The 22,152-nt window shown below is 44.4% G+C and overlaps 1 protein-coding gene across 2 annotated transcripts in view; it reads left to right on the forward strand.

The window, feature by feature from the left end:
• Nucleotides 1–22,152, forward strand: part of LOC139265176 (fructose-1,6-bisphosphatase isozyme 2-like) — a 144,007-nt gene that overhangs the window by 66,325 nt on the left and 55,530 nt on the right. For both annotated transcript variants that reach the window (XM_070882112.1, XM_070882103.1), the window contains exon 5: nucleotides 17,966–18,103. In XM_070882112.1, coding sequence (XP_070738213.1) covers nucleotides 17,966–18,103 — 138 coding nt within the window. The remainder of the gene's footprint in view (nucleotides 1–17,965; nucleotides 18,104–22,152) is intronic.

Raw genomic sequence — 22,152 nt, forward strand, 5'->3', positions numbered from 1 at the left:
TTCCCTTTCATAAATCCATGCTGTCTTGGACCGATCCTGTCACTGCTTTCCAAATATGTTGCTATTACATCTTTAATAATTGATTCCAACATTTTCCCAACCACCGATGTCAGGCTAACCAGTCTATAAGTCCCTGTTTTCTCTCTCCCTCCTTTTTTAAAAAGTGGGGTTACATTAGCTAATCCATAGGAACTGATCCAGAGTCTGTAGAATGTTGGAAAATGACCACCAGTGCATCCACTATTTCTAGGGCCACTTCCTTAAGTATTCTGGGATGCAGACTATCAGGCCCTGGGGATTTATCGGCCTAAAATCCCATCAATTTCCCTAACACAATTTCCTGACTAATAAGGATTTCCTTCAATTCCTCCTTCTCGCTAGACCATCGGTCCGCTAGTATTTCCGGAAGGTTATTTGTGTCTTCCTTCGTGAAGACAGAACTAAAGTATTTGTTCAATTGGTCTCCCATTTCTTTGTTCCCCATTATAAATTCACCTGATTCTGACTGCAAGGGACCTACATTTGTGTTCACTAATCCATTTGGGACCATGATTGTAATTAAGAACAAACACAGGGTCATTAACCTCAATGTCACGCGATACAGCCGCGCGATCGTGGTATACGTTATGCCGGTGACGCCGAGTTTCTACATGATCATTGAAATCCGGGTGGACTAAGGAGAGCTTGGTTTTGAGTGCTCTCTTCATTAGCAATTCTGCAGGGGGAACCCCGGTAAGTGAATGGGGTCGAGTGCGGCAACTGAGCAGAATTTGAGATAACTAGATCTGCAGGGAATCATCCGTCACGCATTTCAAGCTCTGCATGATGGTTTGGACTGCCCGTTCCGCTTGATGATTGGATGCGGGCTTAAACGGCGCAGACCTGATATGATTGATGCCATTGCGGGTCATGAACTCGTTGAATTCCGAGCTGGTGAAGCATGGTCCATTGTCACTAACAAGGACGTCGGGCAAACCATGGGTGGCGAATATGGCCCGGAGGCTTTCAATGGTTGCAGTGGACGTACATGACGACATTATTGTACATTCAATCCATTTCGAGTAAGCGTTCACTGCTACTGGGAACATATTACCTAGAAAGGGGCCAGCGAAATTCATGTGGACCCTTGACCACGGTTTGGAGGGCCATGACCACAGACTCAGTGGGGCCTCTCTTGGTGCATTGCTCAACTGTGAGCAAGTGTTGCATTGGTGTACGCATGACTCCAATTCCGAGTCAATGCCGGGCCACCAAACGTGAGACCTGGCGATAGCCTTCATCATGACTATGCCTGGGTGGGTACTGTGAACGTCGTGTGTAAACGTTTCCCTGCCTTTTTTTGGGCAAATTTACATGATTCCCCCATAGGAGGCAGTCCGTATGGATGGACATCTCGTCCTTACGTCGGTGGAACGGCTTAATTTCATCTTGCATTTCCCCTGGGATTGCCAACCAGCTCCCATTGAGGACACAGCTTTTAACTAGTTATAGCACAGGGTCCTGGCTAGTCCAGGTCCTGATCTGGCGAACCCTGATGGGTGACCCCTCACTCACAAAAGCATCCATTACAAAGAGCAAGTCTGTGGGTTGCACCATTTCCACCCCGGTGGTGGGCAATTGTGGCCGACTGAGGGCATCTGCACAGATCTCAGTACCTGGTCTATGGCGGATTACATAGTCATACGCAGATAACGTTAGTGCCCATCTTCGGATGTGGGACGAAGCATTGGTGTTAATACCTTTGCTTTCTGAGAACAACGAAATGAGCGGCTTGTGGTCGGTTTCGAGCTCGAACCGGAGTCCAAATAGGTATTGATGCATTTTCTTAACCCCGTACACGCATGCTAATGCTTCTTTCTCAACCATACTGTAGGCTCTTTCGGCCTTAGATAAGCTGCTGGACGCATATGCAACCGGTTGCAGTTTGCCTGACCCATTGGCTTGCTGTAACACACAACCGACCCCGCACGGAGAGGCATCACAAGCTAGTATTAAATGTTTACATGGGTCATACAGTACAATTAGCTTGTTAGAACATAGCAGGTTTCTGGCCTTGTTAAAGGCTGTCTCGAGATTTATCCCAAACCCAGTTGTCACCCTTGCGTAGCAATAAATGCAATGGTTCCAGCAAAGTGCCAAAGTTACCAAAATAGTTGAGGAGTCCCAAGAACAAACGCAGCTCGGTCACGTTCTGTGGTCTGGGTGCATTCTTGATGGCCTCCGTCTTGGAGTCCGTGGGTCTGACGCCATCCGCCGCAATCTTTCTCCCTGGAAATTCAACCTCTGGTGCCAGGAAAACACATTTGGAGCATTTTAGCCTGAGTCCCACTCTGTCCAGTCACTTGAGAACCTCTTCCAGATTGTGCAAGTGTTCGATGGTGTTGCAACCAGTGATCAAGATGCGCGGAACCGATTTCAGCAGACTCTCCATGTTCCTCTGGAAGATGGCCGCAGCCGAGCGAATCCCAAAGGGGCATGTGTAGTATATGAACAGTCCTCTGTGTGTGTTGATGCACGTCAATTTTTTTGAAGTTTCAGCCAGCTCCTGTAAGCAGAGGTTAGATCCAGCTTGGTGAACGACTTCCCCCCTGCTAATGTTGCAAAGAGTTCATCCGCTTTGGCTAGTGGGTACTGGTCCTGTAATGAGACTCGGTTGATCGTTACCTTGTAGTCCCCGCAGATTCTGACCGTCCCATCGCTCTTCAACACCGGCACGATTGGACTGGCCCACTCGTTGAAATCGACTGGCGATATGATCCTCTCTCGTTGAAGTCTATCCAGCTCGATCTTGACTTTCTCTTGCATCATGTATGGAACCGCTCGGGCCTTGTGATGAACGGGTCGTGCATCAGGGACTAGATGGATCTGCACTTTGGCGCCTGTGAAGCTGCCGATGCCTGGCTCAAATAATGACGGGAATTTGTTTAGCACTTGGGCACACGGGGCTTCATCCACCGAAGACAGTGCTTTGATGTTGTCCCAGTTCCATCGGATCTTTCCTAGCCAGCTTCTGCTGAACAGCGTTGGGCCATCGCCTGGTACAATCCATAATGGTAAATGAGGCACAGCTCCATCGTACGATACCTTCACTGCCGCACTGCCAATGACTGGTATGAGCTCTTTGGTGTAAGTGCGCAGCTTGGTGTGGATCGGGCTTAGTTTTGGCCTTTGTGCCTTGTTGCTCCACAGTTTCTCAAAAGCCTTCTGGCTCATAATTGACTGACTCTCCCCCATGTCCAATTCCATGGAATTTGACTTTTAACATTATCGGAGGACTTTTGGTGGTGAAGGTGTGTACCCGATACACTTCCGCTTCAGCCTTGGGTTGAGGTGCCTCTCTTACTCGTTCAGCGTGATCCGCGCTGGATCGGTCATCTTCTGCTGACTCTGTCATGTAGTGAGTCGCAGCATGTTTGCACATTCGCTGGAGATGTGCCATTGTTCCACAGCCCTTGCACACGTAGTGCTTGAATCGACATTGATTGGCTCGATGATTACACCCGCAGCGCCAACATGGTGCTAATGGATTCGCATTCACACCCCACAGCGGGTTCTGAGTCATCCTAGGTCTGGCCTCTGCGGGAGTGTAGACCCTGCCATGTACAGTTCTGCCTATTGAAGGCATTATTTTATGCATAGTACTTGCCAGTGAGTTCCAATGCTGCAATGATATCTGTTTGGTGTTATCGTTCGTGGACATAAAAGCCTGGGCTATCGTGATGGCCTTGCTCAGATCTAGGGATTCGGCAGACAGCAGTTTGCGAAGAATGACCTCGTGGCCGATTCAAAGCACGAAAAAGTCCTGCAACACTTCCCCCAAAAATGCAGCAAATATGCACGGTCCCGCAAGACGTCTTAAGTTGGCGACATAGCTTGCCATGTCCTGACCCTCGGAGCGGTGGTGCGTATAAAAGCGATACCTGGCCATCAAGATGCTCTCCTTTGGCTCGAGGTGTTCCCGAACCAGTGTGCACAGCTCTTCATATGTCTTCTCCATTGGTTTCGTCCGTGCTAGCAGAATTTTGATGAGGCTATATATCGACCCGCAAATGGTGAGGAGAATTGCCCTGCGCTTGATCGCGATTTCTTCTTTTTCAGCTCGTTGGCCACGAAGTACTGGTCAAGGCACTCAACGAAGGCTTCCCAATCATCACCCTCAACAAATCTCTCAAGAATGCCAATAGCAGACATAACTGCGTGAAAGTTCGTGATCTGTTACTCGTCGCCAATTGTTACGTTTAGAATAACTCCACAAGACCGTACATCTTGAGCTCAAACTGTTGTGACCTTGGTCTCTTTATTCTAACTCCAGAGTGAGGAGGCAGCATGATAGGCTGCCTTTTATATCTGCTTGCCTAGGATGTGCAGGTGATTCTTGGCTCTCCCACAGGTGCGCCCTCTGGTGGCAAGTCTTCTACATTGGTAACGTTTACATACATAACGCTGTCTATCTCTGTCTTAAATTTATTCAATGTCCCAGCTTCCACAGCTCTCTGAGGCAGCGAATTCCACAGATTTACAACCCTCTGAGAGAAGAAATTCCTCCTCATCTCTGTTTTAAATGGGCGGCCCCTTACTCTAAGATTATGCCCCCTATTTCTAGTCTCCCCTATCAGTGAAAACATACTCTCTGCATCCAGCTCGTTAAGCCCCCTCATAAGCTTATATGTTTCGATTCGATCACCTCTCAGTCTTTTGAATTCCAATGAGTAGAGGCCCAACCTACTCAACCATTCCTCATAAGTCAACCCTTTCATTTCCAGAATCAACCTAGTGAACCTTCTCTGAAGTGCCTCCAAAGCAAGTATATCCTTTCTTAAATATGGAAACCAAAACTGCACACATTATTCCAGATGTGGCCTCACCAATACTCTCTATAACTGTAGCAAGACTTCTCTGCTCGATACTCCATCCCCTTTGCAATAAAGGCCAAGATTCCATTGGCCTTCCTGATCACTTGCTGTACCTGCATACTAACCTTTTCTGTTTCATGCACCAGGACCCCCAGATCCCGCTGTACTGCAGCACTTTGCAATTTTTCTCCATTTAAATAATAATTTGGACTTTGATTTTTTTCTGCCAAAGTGCATGACCTCACACTTTCCAAAATTTACTGCATCTGCCAAATTTTTGCCCACTCACTTAGCCTGTCTATGTCCTTTTGCAGATTTTTTGTGTCCTCCTCACACATTGCTTTTCCTCCTATCTTTGTGGCGTCAGCAAACTTGGCTACGTTACACCCAGTCCGTTCTTCCAAGTCGTTAATATAGATTGTAAATAGTTGGGGTCCCAGAACTGATCCCTGCGGCACCCCACTAGTTACTGATTGCCAACCCGAGAATGAACCATTTATCCTGACTCTCTGTTTTCTGTTAGTTAGCCAATCCTTTATCCATGCTAATATATTACCCCCAATCCCGTGAACTTTTATCTTGTGCAGTAACCTTTTATGTGGCACCTTCTCAAATGCCTTCTGGAAGTCCAAATACACCACATCCACTGGTTCCTCTTTATCCACCCTGTTCGTTACATCCTCAAAGAATTCCAGCAAATTTGTCAAATATGACTTCCCCTTCATCATCATCATTATCATAGGCAATCCCTCAGAATCGAGGAAGACTTGCTTCCACTCTTAAAATGAGTTCTTGGGTGGCTGAACAGTCCAATACGGGAACCACAGTCCCTGCCACAGGTGGGACAGATAGTTGTTGAGTAAGGGAGGGTGGGACATGTTTGCCACATGCTCTTTCCACTGATTGCGCTTGATTTCTGCATGTTCTCAGCGATGAGACTCGAGGTGATCAGCACCCTCCCGGATGCACTTCCTCCACTTAGGGCGGTCTTTGGCCAGGGACTCCCAGGTGCCAGTGGGGATGTTGCACTTTATCAGGGAGGCTTTGAGGGTGTCCTTGTAACGTTTCCCCTGCCCAACTTTGGCTCGTTTGCCGTGAAGGAGTTCCGAGTAGAGCGCTTGCTTTGGGAGTCTCCCAAAGATTCCCCTTCATAAATCCATGCTGACTCTGCGTGACTGAATTTTGCTTTTCCAAATGTCCTGCTAGTATTTCTTTAATAATGGACTCCAACATTTTCCCACCCACAGATGTTAGGCTAACTGGTCTATAGTTTCCCGCTTTTTGTCTGCCTCCTTTTTTGAATGGGGCATTACATTTGCAGTTTTCCAATCTGCTGGGACCTCCCCAGAATCCAGGGAATTTTGGTAAATTACAACCAATGCATCCACTAATCCTGCCGCTCCTTCTCTTAAGACCCTAGGATGCAAGCCATCAGGTCCAGGGGATTTATCTGCCTTTAGTCCCATTTTCTTACTGAGTACCACCTCCGTAGTGATTGTGATTGTATTAAGTTCCTCCCCCACTATAGCCCCTTGACTATCCACTGTTGGGATATTGTTAGTGTCCTGTACCTTAAAGACTGATACAAAATATTTGTTCAGAGTTTCTGCCATCTCCATGTTCCCCATTACTAATTCCCCGGTCTCTTCCTCTCTGTGACCAACATTTACTTTGGCGACTCTTTTCCTTTTTATATACCTACAGGAACTCTTGCTATCTGTTTTTATATTTTGTTTTGGTTTACTTTCATAAATTATCTTCCTTTTCTTAATCATTTTTTTCGTCATTCTTTGCTGGCTTTTAAAAGCTTCCCAATTTTCTGTCCTCCCACTAGTTTTGGTCACATTGTATGCCCTTGTTTTTAATTGGATACCGTCCTTTAAATAGAAACATAGAAACATAGAAAATAGGTGCAGGAGTAGGCCATTCGGCCCTTCGAGCCTGCACCACCATTCAATAAGATCATGGCTGATCATTCCCTCAGTACCCCTTTCCTGCTTTCTCTCCCTTTAGTCGTAAGGGCCATATCTAACTCCCTCTTGAATATATCTAATGAACTGACATCAACAACTCTCTGCGGCAGGGAATTCCACAGGTTAACAACTCTCTTTAGTTAGCCACGGGTGACTATCTTTTCTCTTGCACCCTTTCCTCCTCACTGGAATATATTTTTCTTTCGAGTTGAGAAATATCTCCTTAAATGTACACCACTGTTCATCAACCATTCTACACTTTAATCTGTTTTCCCAGTCCACTTTCGCCAACTCTGCCCTCATACCTTCATAGTCTCCTTTATTTAAGCTTAGTACGCTGGTTTGAGATCCAACTTTCTCACCCTCCATCTGAATTTGAAATTCAATCATGCTATGATCACTCATTCCAAGGGAATCCTTTACTAGGAGATTGTTTATTAATCGTGTCTCATTACACAAGACCAGATCTAAGATAGCTTGCCCCCTGATTGGTTCAGTTACATACTGCTCAAGGAACCCATCCCTTCTGCACTCTATGAACTTTTCCTCAAGGCTCCCCTGGCCAATTTGATTTGTCCAATCAATATGGAGATTAAAATCACCCATGATTAATGCTGTTCCTTTTTCCAAGCCCCACTATTTCCTGGTTTATACTCCGACCAACAGAGTTTCTACTGTTAGGGGGCCTATAGATTACCAGTGACTTTTTCCCCTTATTATTCCTTATCTCCAAACTGTTTCAACATCCTGATAATTTGAGCCATTTGAGTCACTATTGCAGTGATTCCATCCTTTATCAATAGAGCTACCCCACCTCCTTTTCCTTTCTGTCTGTCCTTCCGGATTGTCAAATACCCCTGAATATTTAATTCCCAGTCCTGGTCACCTTGCAACCACGTCTCTGCAATGGCTATCAGATCATACCCATTTGTATCTATTTGTGCTGTCTAGAAAAAACACCCAAACGCTTCGATTAGATTCACAGGGGCCCCAAAATAACGGGGCAACAACCCGAGGTCCGCTCAGTACACAACTATTTTATTTTGTTATGAATGCTACGTGCATTTAGACAAAGTGCCTTTAAATTTGTTTTTTTACCCTTTTTTCCTGCTTGTTTCCTCTCTCCTTCAAACTCACTTTCTTTATTTTTGCTTTCTAATTCCAGCTTTATTCTCCTCCTTACTGAATCTATTTTGAGGTTCCCGTCCCCCTGCCAAGCTAGTTTCAACCCTCCCCAACAGCACTAGCAACCCCCCACCCCCCACCAACGAGGATATTGGTCCCGGCTCTGTTGAGGTGTAACCCGTCCGGCTTGTACTGGTCCCACCTCCTCCGGAAGCGGTCCCAGTGCCTCAGGAAACTAAAGCCCTGCCGCCTGCACCATCTCTCCAGCCACATATTCATCTGCTCTATCCTCCTATTTCTGTACTCACTAGCTCGTGGCACCGGGAGTAATCTGGAGATTACTAGCTTTGAGATCCTGTTTTTTAATCTCTCTCCTTGCTCCCTAAATTCTGCCTGCAGGACCTCATCCCTCTTTCTACCTATGTCATTGGTCCTGATATGAACCACGATCTCTGGTTGTTCGCCCTGTCCCCCCAGAATGCCCTGCAGCCACTCAGTGACATCCTTGACCCTGGCAGCAGGGAGGCAACATATCATCCTGGAGTCAAGTCTGCGGCCGCAGAAATGCCTGTCTGCTCCCCTGCCTAGCGAATTCCCTACCACTATAGCCCATTCTTCTTCCTCCCCCCTGTGCAGCTGAGCCACCCGTGGTGCCGTGGTCTTGGCTCTGGCTGCACTCCCCAGAGCCACCGTCGCCCTCACCGGTACTCAGAACAGAGTAGCGGTTGGAGAGCGAGATAGACTCGGGGGACTCCTGCACTACCTGCCTAGTCATCCTCTTCTGTCCGACGATCACCCAATCCCTATCTGCCAGCACACTCTTAAGCTGTGGGGTGACCGCCTCTAGAAACGTGCTATCCACGTAGCTCTCAATTTCATGAAGGCACCGCAGTGACTCCAGCTGCCGCTCAAGCTCCAAAACACAGAGCTTGAGTTGGTGCAGCTGGAGACACCTCCTGCACAAGTGGTCGCCCGGCTGTGCAAAGCATCCGGTACTTCCCACATGCTACAAGATGTGCAATCCACAGGACTGAGCTGCCCTGTTGTCCCTCTAGTTAGACTCCGAACTATCAAGTAGAACTAAAACACACCCAGCCGCTACTCAGCAAACAGCTGATTTAATTAATTAGTTCTCCTTAGATAATAAAGATCACTTATCTATTTGATTGCAGTTCCTAACTTACACCAATGTCCAAGGTTTTTCAAAGAAAAGAAAAATACTCACCAATCCACCAGCCAATCACTTACCTGCTTGGCTGTGACGTCACATTTCGATTTTGATTCTTTTTACTTTTTGTCCCTTATTCCTGTCGCTGATGAAGATAGCTCCTTCTGATCCCGCTGCCGCCTTTTGAAGCGCCGCACCCAGTCACCCCTCGTGATGCTTGCCCTACGACCTCTGAAGTAGTACTCGGTAAAATAATGGGACTAAAGGTGGACAGATCCCCTGGACCTGATGCCTTACATCCTAAGGTCTTAAGAGAAGTGACTGCAGAGATAGTGAATGCATTGGTTGTAATCTACCAAAATTCCCTGGATTCTGGGGTGGTCCTGGTGGATTGGAAAATCGCAAATGTAATACCCAAGACCATCAGCAGGCCGGGGCCATTGGAGGGAGCAGTGTGCAGCGTACCACTGCAGGGCACAGCACGTGCCGCTGCAGGAGGGCGACGGCTACGAACCCAGGTCGCTGATTGCAGTGCGGGCAGGCACAGCAGGAGGGGCGAAGGAGTGGCAAGAGTTTGTAGAGGGAAGTGACCGGGACCCAGGAGAGGCGCGAGTTCGGGGCCCAGGAGAGACGAGGGCCCAGGGGCAGCACGAACCAGCCCACACTGCAATATGTGTGCGCACTGAATCCGTGCAGCAGAGCAGGTCTCCAGTCGTCTTGGACAACCATTGCCATGGGACCAAGACCTAGCTCTGTCAAGCCCGTGTAGTGGTTGGTGTGCAACGGCCACCACACATTAAAAAAATCCAAGCACAGGCATCTTCCACCCTTCAGGATGTAGTTTGGGATCTGGAATATTAGGTCCTTCATTGAAACACCTGTGAACTCATCCCTTTTTGGCATGGAAGCATGTCATCCTCACTTCGAGGGACTGCCTATGATGATGATGATTTAAAAAAGGAGGCAGACAAAAAGCAAGAAATTATAGACCCGTTAGCCTAATGCTGGAGTCTATTATTAAGGAAGCAGTAGTGGGACATTTGGAAAAGCATGATTCAATCAAGCAGAGTCAGCATGGTTTTATGTAAGGGAAACCATGTTTGACAAATTTGCTCGAGTTCTTTGAGGATGTAATGAGCAGGATGGATTAGGGAGAACCAGTGGATGTGGTGCATTTGGATTTCCAGAAGACATTCGATAAGGTGCCTCATGAGAGGTTACTGTACAAGATAAAAGTTCAAGGGGTTGGGGGTAATATATTAGCATGGATAGAGGATTGCCTAACTAACAGAAAACAGAGAGTCGGGATAAATGGGTCATTTTCCGGTTGGCAAACAGTGACTAGTGGTGTGCCGCAGGGATCGGTTCTGGGTCCTCAACTATTTATAATCTATATTAATGACTTGGATGAAGAAATTGAGTGTAATGTAGCCAAGCCTGCTGATGATACAAACATGGGTGGGAAAGCAATTTGTGAGGAGGACACAAAAAATCTGCAAAGTGATATGGACAGGCTAAGTGAGTGGGCAAAAATTTGGTCAATGGAGTATAATGTGGGAAAATGTGAGGTTATCCACTTTGGCAGAAATAATAGAAAAGCAAATTCTAATTTAAATGGAGAAAAATTGCAAAGTGCTGCAGTACAGAGGGACCTGGGGGACCTTGTGCATGAAACACAAAAAGTTAGTATGCAGGTACAGCAAATAATCAGGAAGGCAAATGGAATGTTGGCCTTTATTGCAAAGGGGGTAGAGTAGAAAAGCAGAGAAGTCCTGCTACAACAGTACAGGGTATTGGTGAGGCCACACCTGGAGTACTGCATACAGTTTTTGTCTCCGTATTTAAGGAAGGATATACTTGCATTGGAGGTTCATAGAAGGTTCACTAGGTTAGAAACATAGAAACATAGAAAAATAGGTGCAGGAGTAGGCCATTCGGCCCTTCGAGCCTGCACCACCATTCAATAAGATAATGGCTGATCGTTCACCTCAGTACCCCTTTCCTGCTTTTACTCCTTGATCCCTTTAGCCGTAAGGGCCATAGCTAACTCTCTGTTGAAAATATCCAATGAACTGGCATCAACAACTCTCTGCGGTTGGGAATTCCACAGGTTAACAACTCTCTGAGTGAAGAAGTTTCTCCTCATCTCAGTCCTAAATGACTTACCCCTTATCCTTAGACTGTGTCCCCTGGTTCTGGACTTCCCCAACATCGGGAACATTCTTCCTGCATCTAGTCTCTCCAATCCCGTCAGAATTTAATATGTTTCTATGAGATCCCCTCTCATCCTTCTAAACTCCAGTGAATACAGGCCCAGTCGATCCAGTCTCTCCTCATATGTCAGTCCTGCCATCCCGGGAATCATTCTGGTGAACCTTTGCTGCACTCCTTCAATAGCAAGAATGTCCTTCCTCAGATTAGGAGACCAAAACTGAACACAATATTCCAGATGAGGCCTCACCAAGACCCTGTACAACTACAGTAAGACCTCCCTGTTCCTATACTCAAATCCCCTGGCTATGAAAGCCAGCACTTCTTCACTGCCTGCTGTACCTGCATGCCAACTTTCAATAACTGATGTACCATGACATCCAGGTCTCGTTGCACCTCCTCTTTTCCTAATCTGCCGCCATTCAGATAATATTCTGCCTTCGTGTTTTTGCCACCGAAGTGGATAACCTCACATTTATCCACATTATACTGCATCTGCCATGCGTTTGCCCACTTACCTAACCTGTCCAAGTCACCCTGCAGCCTCTTAGCATTCTCCTCACAGCTGACACCACCACCCAGCTTAGCGTCATCTGCAAACTTGGAGATATTACACTCAATTCCTTCATCTAAATCATTAATGTATATTGTAAATTGCTGGAGTCCCAGCACTGAGCCCTGCAGCACCCCACTAGTCACTGCCTGCCATTCTGAAAAGGACCCACTTATCCCGACTCTTTGCTTTCCTGTCTGCCAACCAGTTCTCTATCCACGTCAGTACATTACCCCCAGTACCATGTGATTTAATTTTGCACAGCAACCTCTTGTGTGGGACCTTGTCAAAAGCCTTTTGAAAGTCCAAATACACCACATCCACTGGTTCTCCCTTGTCCACTCTACTAGTTACATCCTCAAAAAATTCCAGAAGATTTGTCAAGCATGATTTCCCTTTCATAAATCCATGCTGACTTGAACCGATCCTGTCACTGCTTTCTAAATGTGTTCCTATTTAATAATTGATCCCAACATTTTCCCCACTACTGTTATCAGGCTATCCGGTCTATAATTATTTTCTCTCTCCCTCCTTTCTTAAAAAGTGGTGTTACATTAGCTACCCTCCAGTCCATAGGAACTAATCCAGAGTCGATAGACTGTTGGAAAATGATCACCAATGCATCCATTATTTCTAGGGCCACTTCCTTAAGTACTCTGGGATGCAGACTATCAGGCCCCTGGGATTTATCGGCTTTCAATCCCATCAATTTCCCTAACACAATTTCCCGCCTAATAAGGATTTCCTTCAGTTCCTCCTTCTCGCTAGACCCTCGGTCCCCTAGTATTTCCGGAAGGTTATTTGTGTCTTCCTTTGTGAAGATAGAACCAAAATATTTGTTTAACTGGTCTGCCAGTTCTTTGTTCCCCATTATAAATTCACCTGAATCTGACTGCAAGGCACCTACGTTTGTCTTCACTAATCTTTTTCTCTTCACATATCAATAGAAGCTTTTGCAGTCAGTTTTTATGTTCCCAGCAAGCTTCCTCTCATACTCTATTTCCCCCCTCCTAATTAAATCCTTTGTCCTCATCTGCTGAATTCTAAATTTCTCCCAGTCCTCAGGTTTTCTGCTTTTTCTGGCCAATTTATATACTTCTTCCTTAGATTTAACACTATCCTTAATTTTCCTTTTTAGCCACGGTTGAGCCATCTTCCCCGTTTTATTTTTACTCCAGACAGGGATGTACAATTGTTGAAGTTCATCCATGTGATCTTTAAATGTCTGCCATTGCCTATCCACTATCAACCCTTTAAGTATCATTCGCCAGTCTATTCTAGCCAATTCACGTCTCATACCATTGAAGTTACCTTTCCTTAAGTTCAGGACCCTAGTCTCTGAATTAACTGTGTCACTCTGCATGTTAATAAAGAATTCTACCTTATTATGGTCACTCTTCCCCAAGGGGCCTCGCACAACATGATTGCTAATTAGTCCTTTCTCATTACACATCACCCAGTCTGGGATGGTCAGCCCTCCAGTTTGTTCCTCGACATATTGGTCTAGAAAACCATCCCTAATACACTCCAAGAAATCCTCCTCCACCGCATTGCTACCAGTTTGGTTATCCCAATCAATATGTAGATTAAAGTCGCCTATGATAACTGCTGTACCTTTATTGCACGCATCCCTAATTTCTTGTTTGATGCTGTCCCCAACCTCACTACTACTGTTTGGAGGTCTGTACACAACTCCCACTAGCGTTTTCTGCCCTTTGGTATTCTGTAGCTCCACCCATACCGATTCCACATCATCCAAGCTAATGTCCTTCCTTATTATTGCGTTAATTTCCTCTTTAACCAGCAACGCCATCCCACCTCTTTTTCCTTTCTGTCTATCCTTCCTGAATGTTGAATACCCCCGGATGTTGAGTTCCTAGCCTTGGTCACCCTGGAGCCAGGTTGATTTGGGAGATGAGGGGGTTGACTTATGAGGATAGGTTGAGTAGTTTGAACCTATACACATTGGAGTTCAGAAGAATGAGAGGTGATCTTATTGAAACATATAAGATAATGAGGGGGCTCAACAAGGTGGATGCAGAGAGAATATTTCCACTCATAGGGGAAACTAAAACTAGGGGACATAGTCTTAGAATAAGGTGCCGCCCATTTAAAACTGAGATGAGAAATTTCTGCTCTCAAGAGGGTTGTAAATCTATTGAATTCTCTGCCCCAGAGAGCTGTGGAGGCTGAGTCATTGAATATATTTAAAGCGGAGATAGACAGATTACTGAGCGATAAGGGAGTAAAGAGTTATGGGGAGCGGGCAAGGAAGTGGAGCTGAATCCATGATCAGATCAGCCATGATCTTATTGAATGGCGGAGCAGGCTTGAGGGGCCAAATGGACTACTCCTGCTCCTATTTCTTATATTCTTATGTTCTTAATGCGAGCTGCGATCATGCCCTCTAGTTCTAGTCTCCCCCCTCAGTGGAAACATCCTCTCTGCATCCACCTTGTCAAGCCCCTCATAATCTTACATGTTTCGATAAGATCATCTCTCATTCTTCTGAATTCCAATGAGTAGAGGCCCAACCTACACAATCTTTCCTCATAAGTCAAACCCCTCATCTTCGGAATCAACCTAGTAAACCTTCTCTGAACTGCCTGCAAATCAATTATGTCCTTTTGTAAATATGGAAACCAAAACTGCATGCAGTAGTCCAGGTGTGGCCTCGCCAATACCCTATATAGCTTCAGCAAGACTTCCCTGCTTTTATACTGCATCCCCTTTGCAATAAAGGCCAAGATTCCATTGGCCTTCCTGATCACTTGCTGTACCTGCATACTATCTTTTTGTGTTTCATGCACAAGTTCCCCCAGGTCCCGCTGTACTGCAGCAATTTGCAATCTTTCTCCATTTAAATAATAACTTGCTCTTTGATTTTTTTCTGCCAAAGTGCATAACCTCACACTTTCCAACATTATACTCCATCTGCCAAATTTTTGCCCACTCACTTAGCCTGTCTATGTCCTTTTGCAGATTTTTTGTGTTCTCCTCACACATTGCTTTTCCTCTCATCTTTGTATCATCAGCAAAATTGGCTACGTTACACTCGGTCCCTTCTTCCAAGTCGTTAATATAGATGTAAATAGTTGGGGTCCCAGCAATGATCCCTGTGGCACTCCACTAGTTACTGGTTGCCAACCAGAGACTGAACCATTTATCCCGACTCTCTGTTTTCTGTTAGTTCGCCAATCCTCTATCCATGCTAATATATTACCCCCAACCCCGTGAACTTTATCTTGTGCAGTAACCTTTTATGTGGTACCTTGTCAAATGCCTTCTGGAAGTCCAAATACACCGCATCCACTGGTTCCCCTTTATCCACCCTGTTTGTTATATCCTAAAAGAACTCCAGCAAATTTATCAAACATGACTTCCCCTTCATAAATCCGTGCTGACTCTGCCTGACCGAATTTTGCTTTTCCAAATGTCCTACTTCTGCTTCTTTAATAATGGACTCCAACATTTTCCCAACCACAGACATTAGGCTAACTGGTCTATAGTTTCCTGCTTTTGTCTGCCTCCTTTTTTAAATAGGGACATTACATTTGCAGTTTTCCAATCTGCTGGGACCTCTCCAGAATCCAGGGAATTTTGGTAAATTACAACCAATGCATCCACTATCCCTGCCGCTACTTCTCTGGTGTCGCATTGTGTGCCTGGTTACCATGGCAACCCGATCTTTTTGGCGCAGTTCAAGGCTCCACCCCCAAAACTAAAGGACAGATTAGGGCACGCCAAAACGAAGAAATCCAACCGGGAAACTTGGAACAGTTTTGGCGTACTTGGGCCCAAAAAAAACAGGCGTAACTCTTCAAGTATGCCAAAATTAAAGCTTTGGGGACAATTGAGCCCTTGGACCTTAAATTCTCCATAAAATTATTAACTGAAAAGACCAACAAAATAAGACATTCTTGGTTAAATCAGACATGATTTTCTGCTTCACTCTCATTGCACTCTGATTTACTCCCTCTTGCTGATTCTCACATCATAGAAACATAGAAACATAGAAAATAGGTGCAGGAGTAGGCCATTCGGCCCTTCGAGCCTGCACCACCATTCAATGAGTTCATGGCTGAACATGCAACTTCAGTACCCCATTCCTGCTTTCTCGCCATACCCCTTGATCCCCCGAGTAGTAAGGACTACATCTAACTCCTTTTTGAATATATTTAGCGAATTGGCCTCAACAACTTTCTGTGGTAGAGAATTCCACAGGTTCACCACTCTCTGGGTGAAGAAGTTTCTCCTCATCTCAGTCCTAAATGGCTTACCCCTTATCCTTAGACTGTGATCCCTGGTTCTGGATTTCCAAACATTGGGAACATTCTTCCTGCATCTAACCTGTCTAAACCCATCAGAATTTTAAACGTTTCTATGAGATCCCCTCTCATTCTTCTGAACTCCAGTGAATACAAGCCCAGTTGATCCAGTCTTTCTTTATATGTCAGTCCCGCCATCCCGGGAATCAGTCTGGTGAACCTTCGCTGTACTCCCTCAATTAGCAAGAATGTCCTTCCTCAAGTTAGGAGACCAAAACTGTGCACAATACTCCAGGTGTGGCCTCACCAAGACCCTGTACAACTGTAGCAACACCTCCCTGCCCCTGTACTCAAATCCCCTCGCTATGAAGGCCAACATGCCATTTGCTTTCTTAACCGCCTGCTGTACCTGCATGCCAACCTTCAATGACTGATGTACCATGACACCCAGGTCTCGTCGCACCTCCCCTTTTCCTAATCTGTCACCATTCAGATAATAGTCTGTCTCTCTGTTTTTACCACCAAAGTGGATAACCTCACATTTATCCACATTATACTTCATCTGCCATGCATTTGCCCACTCACCTAACCTATCCAAGTCACTCTGCAGCCTCATAGCATCCTCCTCGCAGCTCACACTGCCACCCAACTTCGTGTCATCCACAAATTTGGAGATACTACATTTAATCCCCTTGTCTAAATCATTAATGTACAATGTAAACAGCTGGGGCCCCAGCACAGAACCTTGTGGTACCCCACTAGTCACTGCCTGCCATTCTGAAAAGTACCCATTTACTCCTACTCTTTGCTTCCTGTCTGACAACCAGTTCTCAATCCATGTCAGCACACTACCCCCTCATGTGCTTCCTGCGGCCAAAAGGATGGCCTGCTTTGCTCTTTCCCAGTCACCAGGAGGCATACAAATAAGTCCAAATAAACCTCCAACTGATTTTCTGTGTGTTGGTCGAGGTGGGCATATAAGTTATCTCCTCCCCACAGAGTTGGCTAAAACTGGGATCTCATTAGAGCGGGAATTAAACCTGTGCTCATTGTGGAATGCACTGGCACTATGCCACCCTCTTTATGCACTATGCCTCCTTGCCATATTCTTTGTGTTTCTTAAGTTTAATAGCATGACCCCATACAACTTACTGTATATGCATTTGTTATTATTTCAAAACTACTTACACCAGATGTCTTACTTAAATAGAGTACATGTCCCTCCCACTCCCCATCCCCACCCAAATTGGGCAAATAATCTGCCAAAACTCACTGTGAAAGCTCAAACATGAATAATGACCAGGTACCAGAAGATGCCAAGTAGCCATAGAATAGCACCACAGCAAGAAATCAATACCTTCAGGAGAGGAAGATGAAAACTGGTGAGAAAAAGAGAACTAAATATTAAGAAACACGTACACAGCTGCTTCTACATGTGGCTCTCTGTACATTTGTGGTTTCTTTTGCCAGCTTTAGTGAACACACCCAGAGACATTCTGACACCACACACCCATCATCAGCTGCTATTCCTGATATAGTCCTTTCAAACTGAATCCCAAAAATAATAAAGTTATTAAAATATGTAAAATTAAGTCAAATAATGATAATTTGCTGAGTTTCACGTGATAATTTTTAGATCTGTAAATTATAAAATTAATTTAAAGTAACTGTGCTTCAGATTAATTACAGTTGTTTATACCCAAATTAACATTAACCTTAATTGTAGCAAATACTACCAAATTCCTGAGCGATAACTCTAATCATCTAAAATTTATATTGCTTGACAACTGTGATAATTCTCTTTCTTTATTTAGGCTATGGGTGAATTTATTCTTGTGGAACAGGATGTGAAAATCAAGAAGAAGGGAAGTATATACAGTCTAAATGAGGGTTATGCCAAATACTTCGATCCTGCACTCACAGAATATATCCAGAAGAAAAAATTCCCTGAGGTATGAACTTTAATATATTAAAGGGAACCTTCAGTAATCTTAGTAAAATTCAAATCTAATAGGTTCAAATCAATCAAGTCTGGCAAGTGATTTCCATTAACTGTCACTCCTGTGGCCAAAGAATGTGTCTCACAAATTTGAAAACATGCCTAGACTGCCAAAACTCATTTCACATGGGATGAGACCCTGGCAACCTACTCGAGAGGACACTCTTTTAGTTGAATTTGAACCCAGGTAGCAGAGGCAAAACCCCAGTGTCTAACCCACTCCACTATGCCTTTCAGTTGCCCAATTCTAATCATTTCAGAGGAGTTGCTCCAATCTGTATCACTGATTCCCCACCCCCAAGAAAAGCTACTGGCCCAGAAATCCCGGTTGGTTAACTTAAAAAGAATGCGCACTTACCTTATCCTGCTGCACCCACGCAAGTTCCCAGTCCTGAGGACTCCCCTGACAGCGCATCGCAGTGCGTGCACATCAGGACGTGCGCAGGCCTGGAGCTGGAGTCTCATGGCTCTGGGCAGCTAATCAGGTATAGTATGTTCTCATTCATAATAATGGGAACTCCATAAGTTGGAGTTCCCATTATTATGAATGAGAAACAGCCCGCAAAACACACAAAACCAATAATAAAAAATAGAAAAAATACAGCACATATTTTTATTAATTTAAATTAAAGTTATTTATGTATTTTAAATATATATATTTTTCCGATTTTTAAAAAAGTTTTTTAAATTATGATTTAAAATAAACTTATCATAGTGGGAAGAGTTTTTAACAATAAAATGTGTTTTTATCATTTAATTTTAAAATGTTTTTGTGTATTTTAAAACTCTTGCACTTGTAAAAGTAGGCTATGCACCTGCTTTTATCAGGCGCAAGAGTTTTGAGGACATTTGCCGGTAAGATATGGGTGAATCCCGCAATCTTTCCCTTGCAAATGTCCTCGCACCCGTGATATGGAAGATCTGTCAAGCTCCAGTTTGACAGATCAGAAAAGCCGATTTTCAGCACATGAGCATTGTGCGCTGAAAACCGGCTTTTGTGATGCCTTCCGGGGTGTGTACACCCTCGGCACGGACCCGGGAGGCCGGAATTTCTGCTCCATTGCTTCTACTGGATCTGATACTGGCAATGCTGTGACACTCACTAATCAAAATTACACAGGCATAATACTGCAGATACTGACTAAGATAACAGCGTCTATTAAAATGGTTCTGAAGTAAAAGGAAGACAAGAAATAAAAATCATAAAAGTTGAGGGACGAAATTTTAAAATAAATTCTGGTATGTTCAGTGAGTGATGAGATAGCACATGATTTGAAGTGATGTGTTGAAAGAGTGAAGATCTTGTAACTGAGCAGATTTCAGTGATTTAATTACTGACGCATTACAAAAAAGAAACAACTTCCATTTATGTAATGCCTTTTACAACCTCAGGACATCCCAAAGCATTTACAACCAACTTTTGGAGGTGTAATCACTTCTGTAATGTAGGTAACACGGCAGCCAATTTGTGCACAGCAAGGTCCCACAAACAACAATGAAATAAATTGCAAGATCATCTGTTTTGTTGCAGAATGAATAACAAATGTTAGCCAAGACACCGGGAGAACTCCCCTGATCTTTTCCCAATAATGCCATGGGATCCTATACATTCACATGAGAGGGTAGACGTGGGCCTCAGTTTAATGTCTCATCCAAAAGACAGCAGTCTAGCACTCCTTCAGTACTGTGCTGGAGCGTCAGCCTGGATTGCTCAAAACCTGGTTGCTAGTAGAGAATGGTTTTAATCCCCTCAACTCAGCACACTTCTGCTGTGCCAAATGACTCTCATATGTCTATCATTAGCATTTTTCTAAATATATAACAAAACCTTTGGGAATAATAAAAATATGATTGCAATAAGCCAGATATTGATTTAAGAGATGAGTCAAAAATAGTTGAACTGCACCACAGGTGTGGTACTTACCGACCAGGAAGATCTTGATTTTGATCTGGCAGTCAGTGCCGAGTTAGCTGATCACAGCCAAGGCTGCTGTGGGTCAGGGGACTACAATTGATCTCTGCAATGAAAAGCTAGAAAGGGGTTGGAATCAGCGTGTCCATCGTCATTGCAAACATTTTACTATTCCTCATTCACTTCAGCTTTTGCCATATCAAATGTAACTTAAAATAATTCATTGCTTGGGGGTGAAGTTGTGGTGGGGTTGGCAACATTGTTCCCAAGTCAGAGAAGTTCAAATGACCAAAGAATCCCAAAAGGGAATGACTCTTACTCTACTAACTAGTAATTTCACCAAAATCTGCAGAATTGCATTAGGTTTTCTTCAATATATCTATGGTAAGAACTATGAAAGTATGCTTTGTATTTTGACCTGAGAAAGCATGTCAATTCTTGTACAACTGAATTTTTAAAAAATGGACTAAAAATATAATAAAAGTTCTGTGCAAGTAGCAACTTGTTGAGGGATGGACGATTGGGGAAAAATCACCTCCTGAAGTGGACTCTGTGTCAACTTCGTACTATCAATAACTTTTAACATGCAATCACTCTTTGTTATCTAGGCAAAAATGGCAGCCATTCTGTACTAGCCATGTCAACAAACAAGAATAATATAAATGGAATAACATGAATGATCAGTTATTGTTTTATTTTTGTGGTATTGGCCACAAAAGGGAGGGAATCAAATTCCTGAGACATTGGAACCGGTTCTGGGGGAGGTGGGACCAGTACAAACCGGACGGTTTGCACCTGGGCAAGACCGGAACCAATGTCCTAGGGGGAGTGTTTGCTAGTGCTGTTGGGGAGGAGTCAAACTAATATGGCAGGGGGATGGGAACCTATGCAGGGAGACAGGGAGCAGAAGCAAAAGATAGAAAGAAGAAAAGTAAAAGTAAAGGGCAGAGAAACCTAAGGCAAAAAGCAAAAAGGGCCACATTACAGCAAAATTCTACAGTGGCAAAATGTGTCAGAAAGGCAAGCCTGAAGGCTCTGAGCCTCAATGCGAGGAGCATTCGGAATAAGGTGGACGAATTAACTGCGCAGATAGCAGTTAACGGGTATGATGCAACTGGCATTACGGAGACATGGCTCCAGGGTGACCAAGGCTGGGAATTCAACATCCAGGGGTATTAAACATTTAAGAAGGATAGACAGAAAGGAAAAGGAGGTGGGATGGCGTTGCTGGTTAAAGAGATAATTAATGCAATAGTAAGGAAGGACATTAGCTTGGATGATGTGGAATCAGTATGCATGGTGCTGTGGAATACCAAGGGGCAGAAAATGCTAGTGGGAGTTGTGTATAGTCCACCAAACAGTAGTAGTGAGGTTGGGGACAGCATCAACCAAGAAATTAGGGATGCATGCAATAAAGGTACAGCAGTTATCATGGGTGACTTTAATCTACATATTGATTGGGCTAACCAAACTGGGAGCAATGCAGTGGAGGAGGATTTCCTGGAGTGTATTAGGGATGGTTTTCTAGACCAATATGTCGAGGAACCAATGAGAGAGCTGGCCATCCTAGACTGGGTGATGTGTAATGAGAAAGGACCAATTAGCAAACTTGTTGTGCGAGGCCCCTTGGAGAAGAGTGACCATAACATGGTAGAATTCTTTATTAAGATGGAGAGTGAAACAGTTAATTCAGAAACTAGGGTCCTGAACTTAAGGAAAGGTAACTTCGAGGGTTTGAGGCGTGAATTGGCTAGAATAGATTGGCAAATGAAACTTAAAGGGTTGATGGTGGATAGGCAATGGCAAACATTTAAAGATCACATGGATGAACTTCAGCAGTTGTACGTCCCTGTCTGGAGTAAAAATAAAACGGGGAAGGTGGCTCAACCGTGACTAACAAGCGAAATTAAGGATAGTGTTAAATCCAAGGAAGAGGCATATAAATTGGCCAGAAAAAGCAACACACCTGAGAACTGGGAGAAATTTAGAATTCAGCAGAGAAGGACTAAGGGTTTAATTAAGAGGGGGAAAATAGAGTACAAGAAGAAGCTTGCTGGGAACATAAAAACTGATTGCAAAAGCTTCTATAA

The sequence above is a fragment of the Pristiophorus japonicus genome, chromosome 1, assembly GCF_044704955.1.
Source record: "Pristiophorus japonicus isolate sPriJap1 chromosome 1, sPriJap1.hap1, whole genome shotgun sequence".
In the NCBI taxonomy this organism is placed as follows: Eukaryota; Metazoa; Chordata; class Chondrichthyes; family Pristiophoridae; genus Pristiophorus; species Pristiophorus japonicus.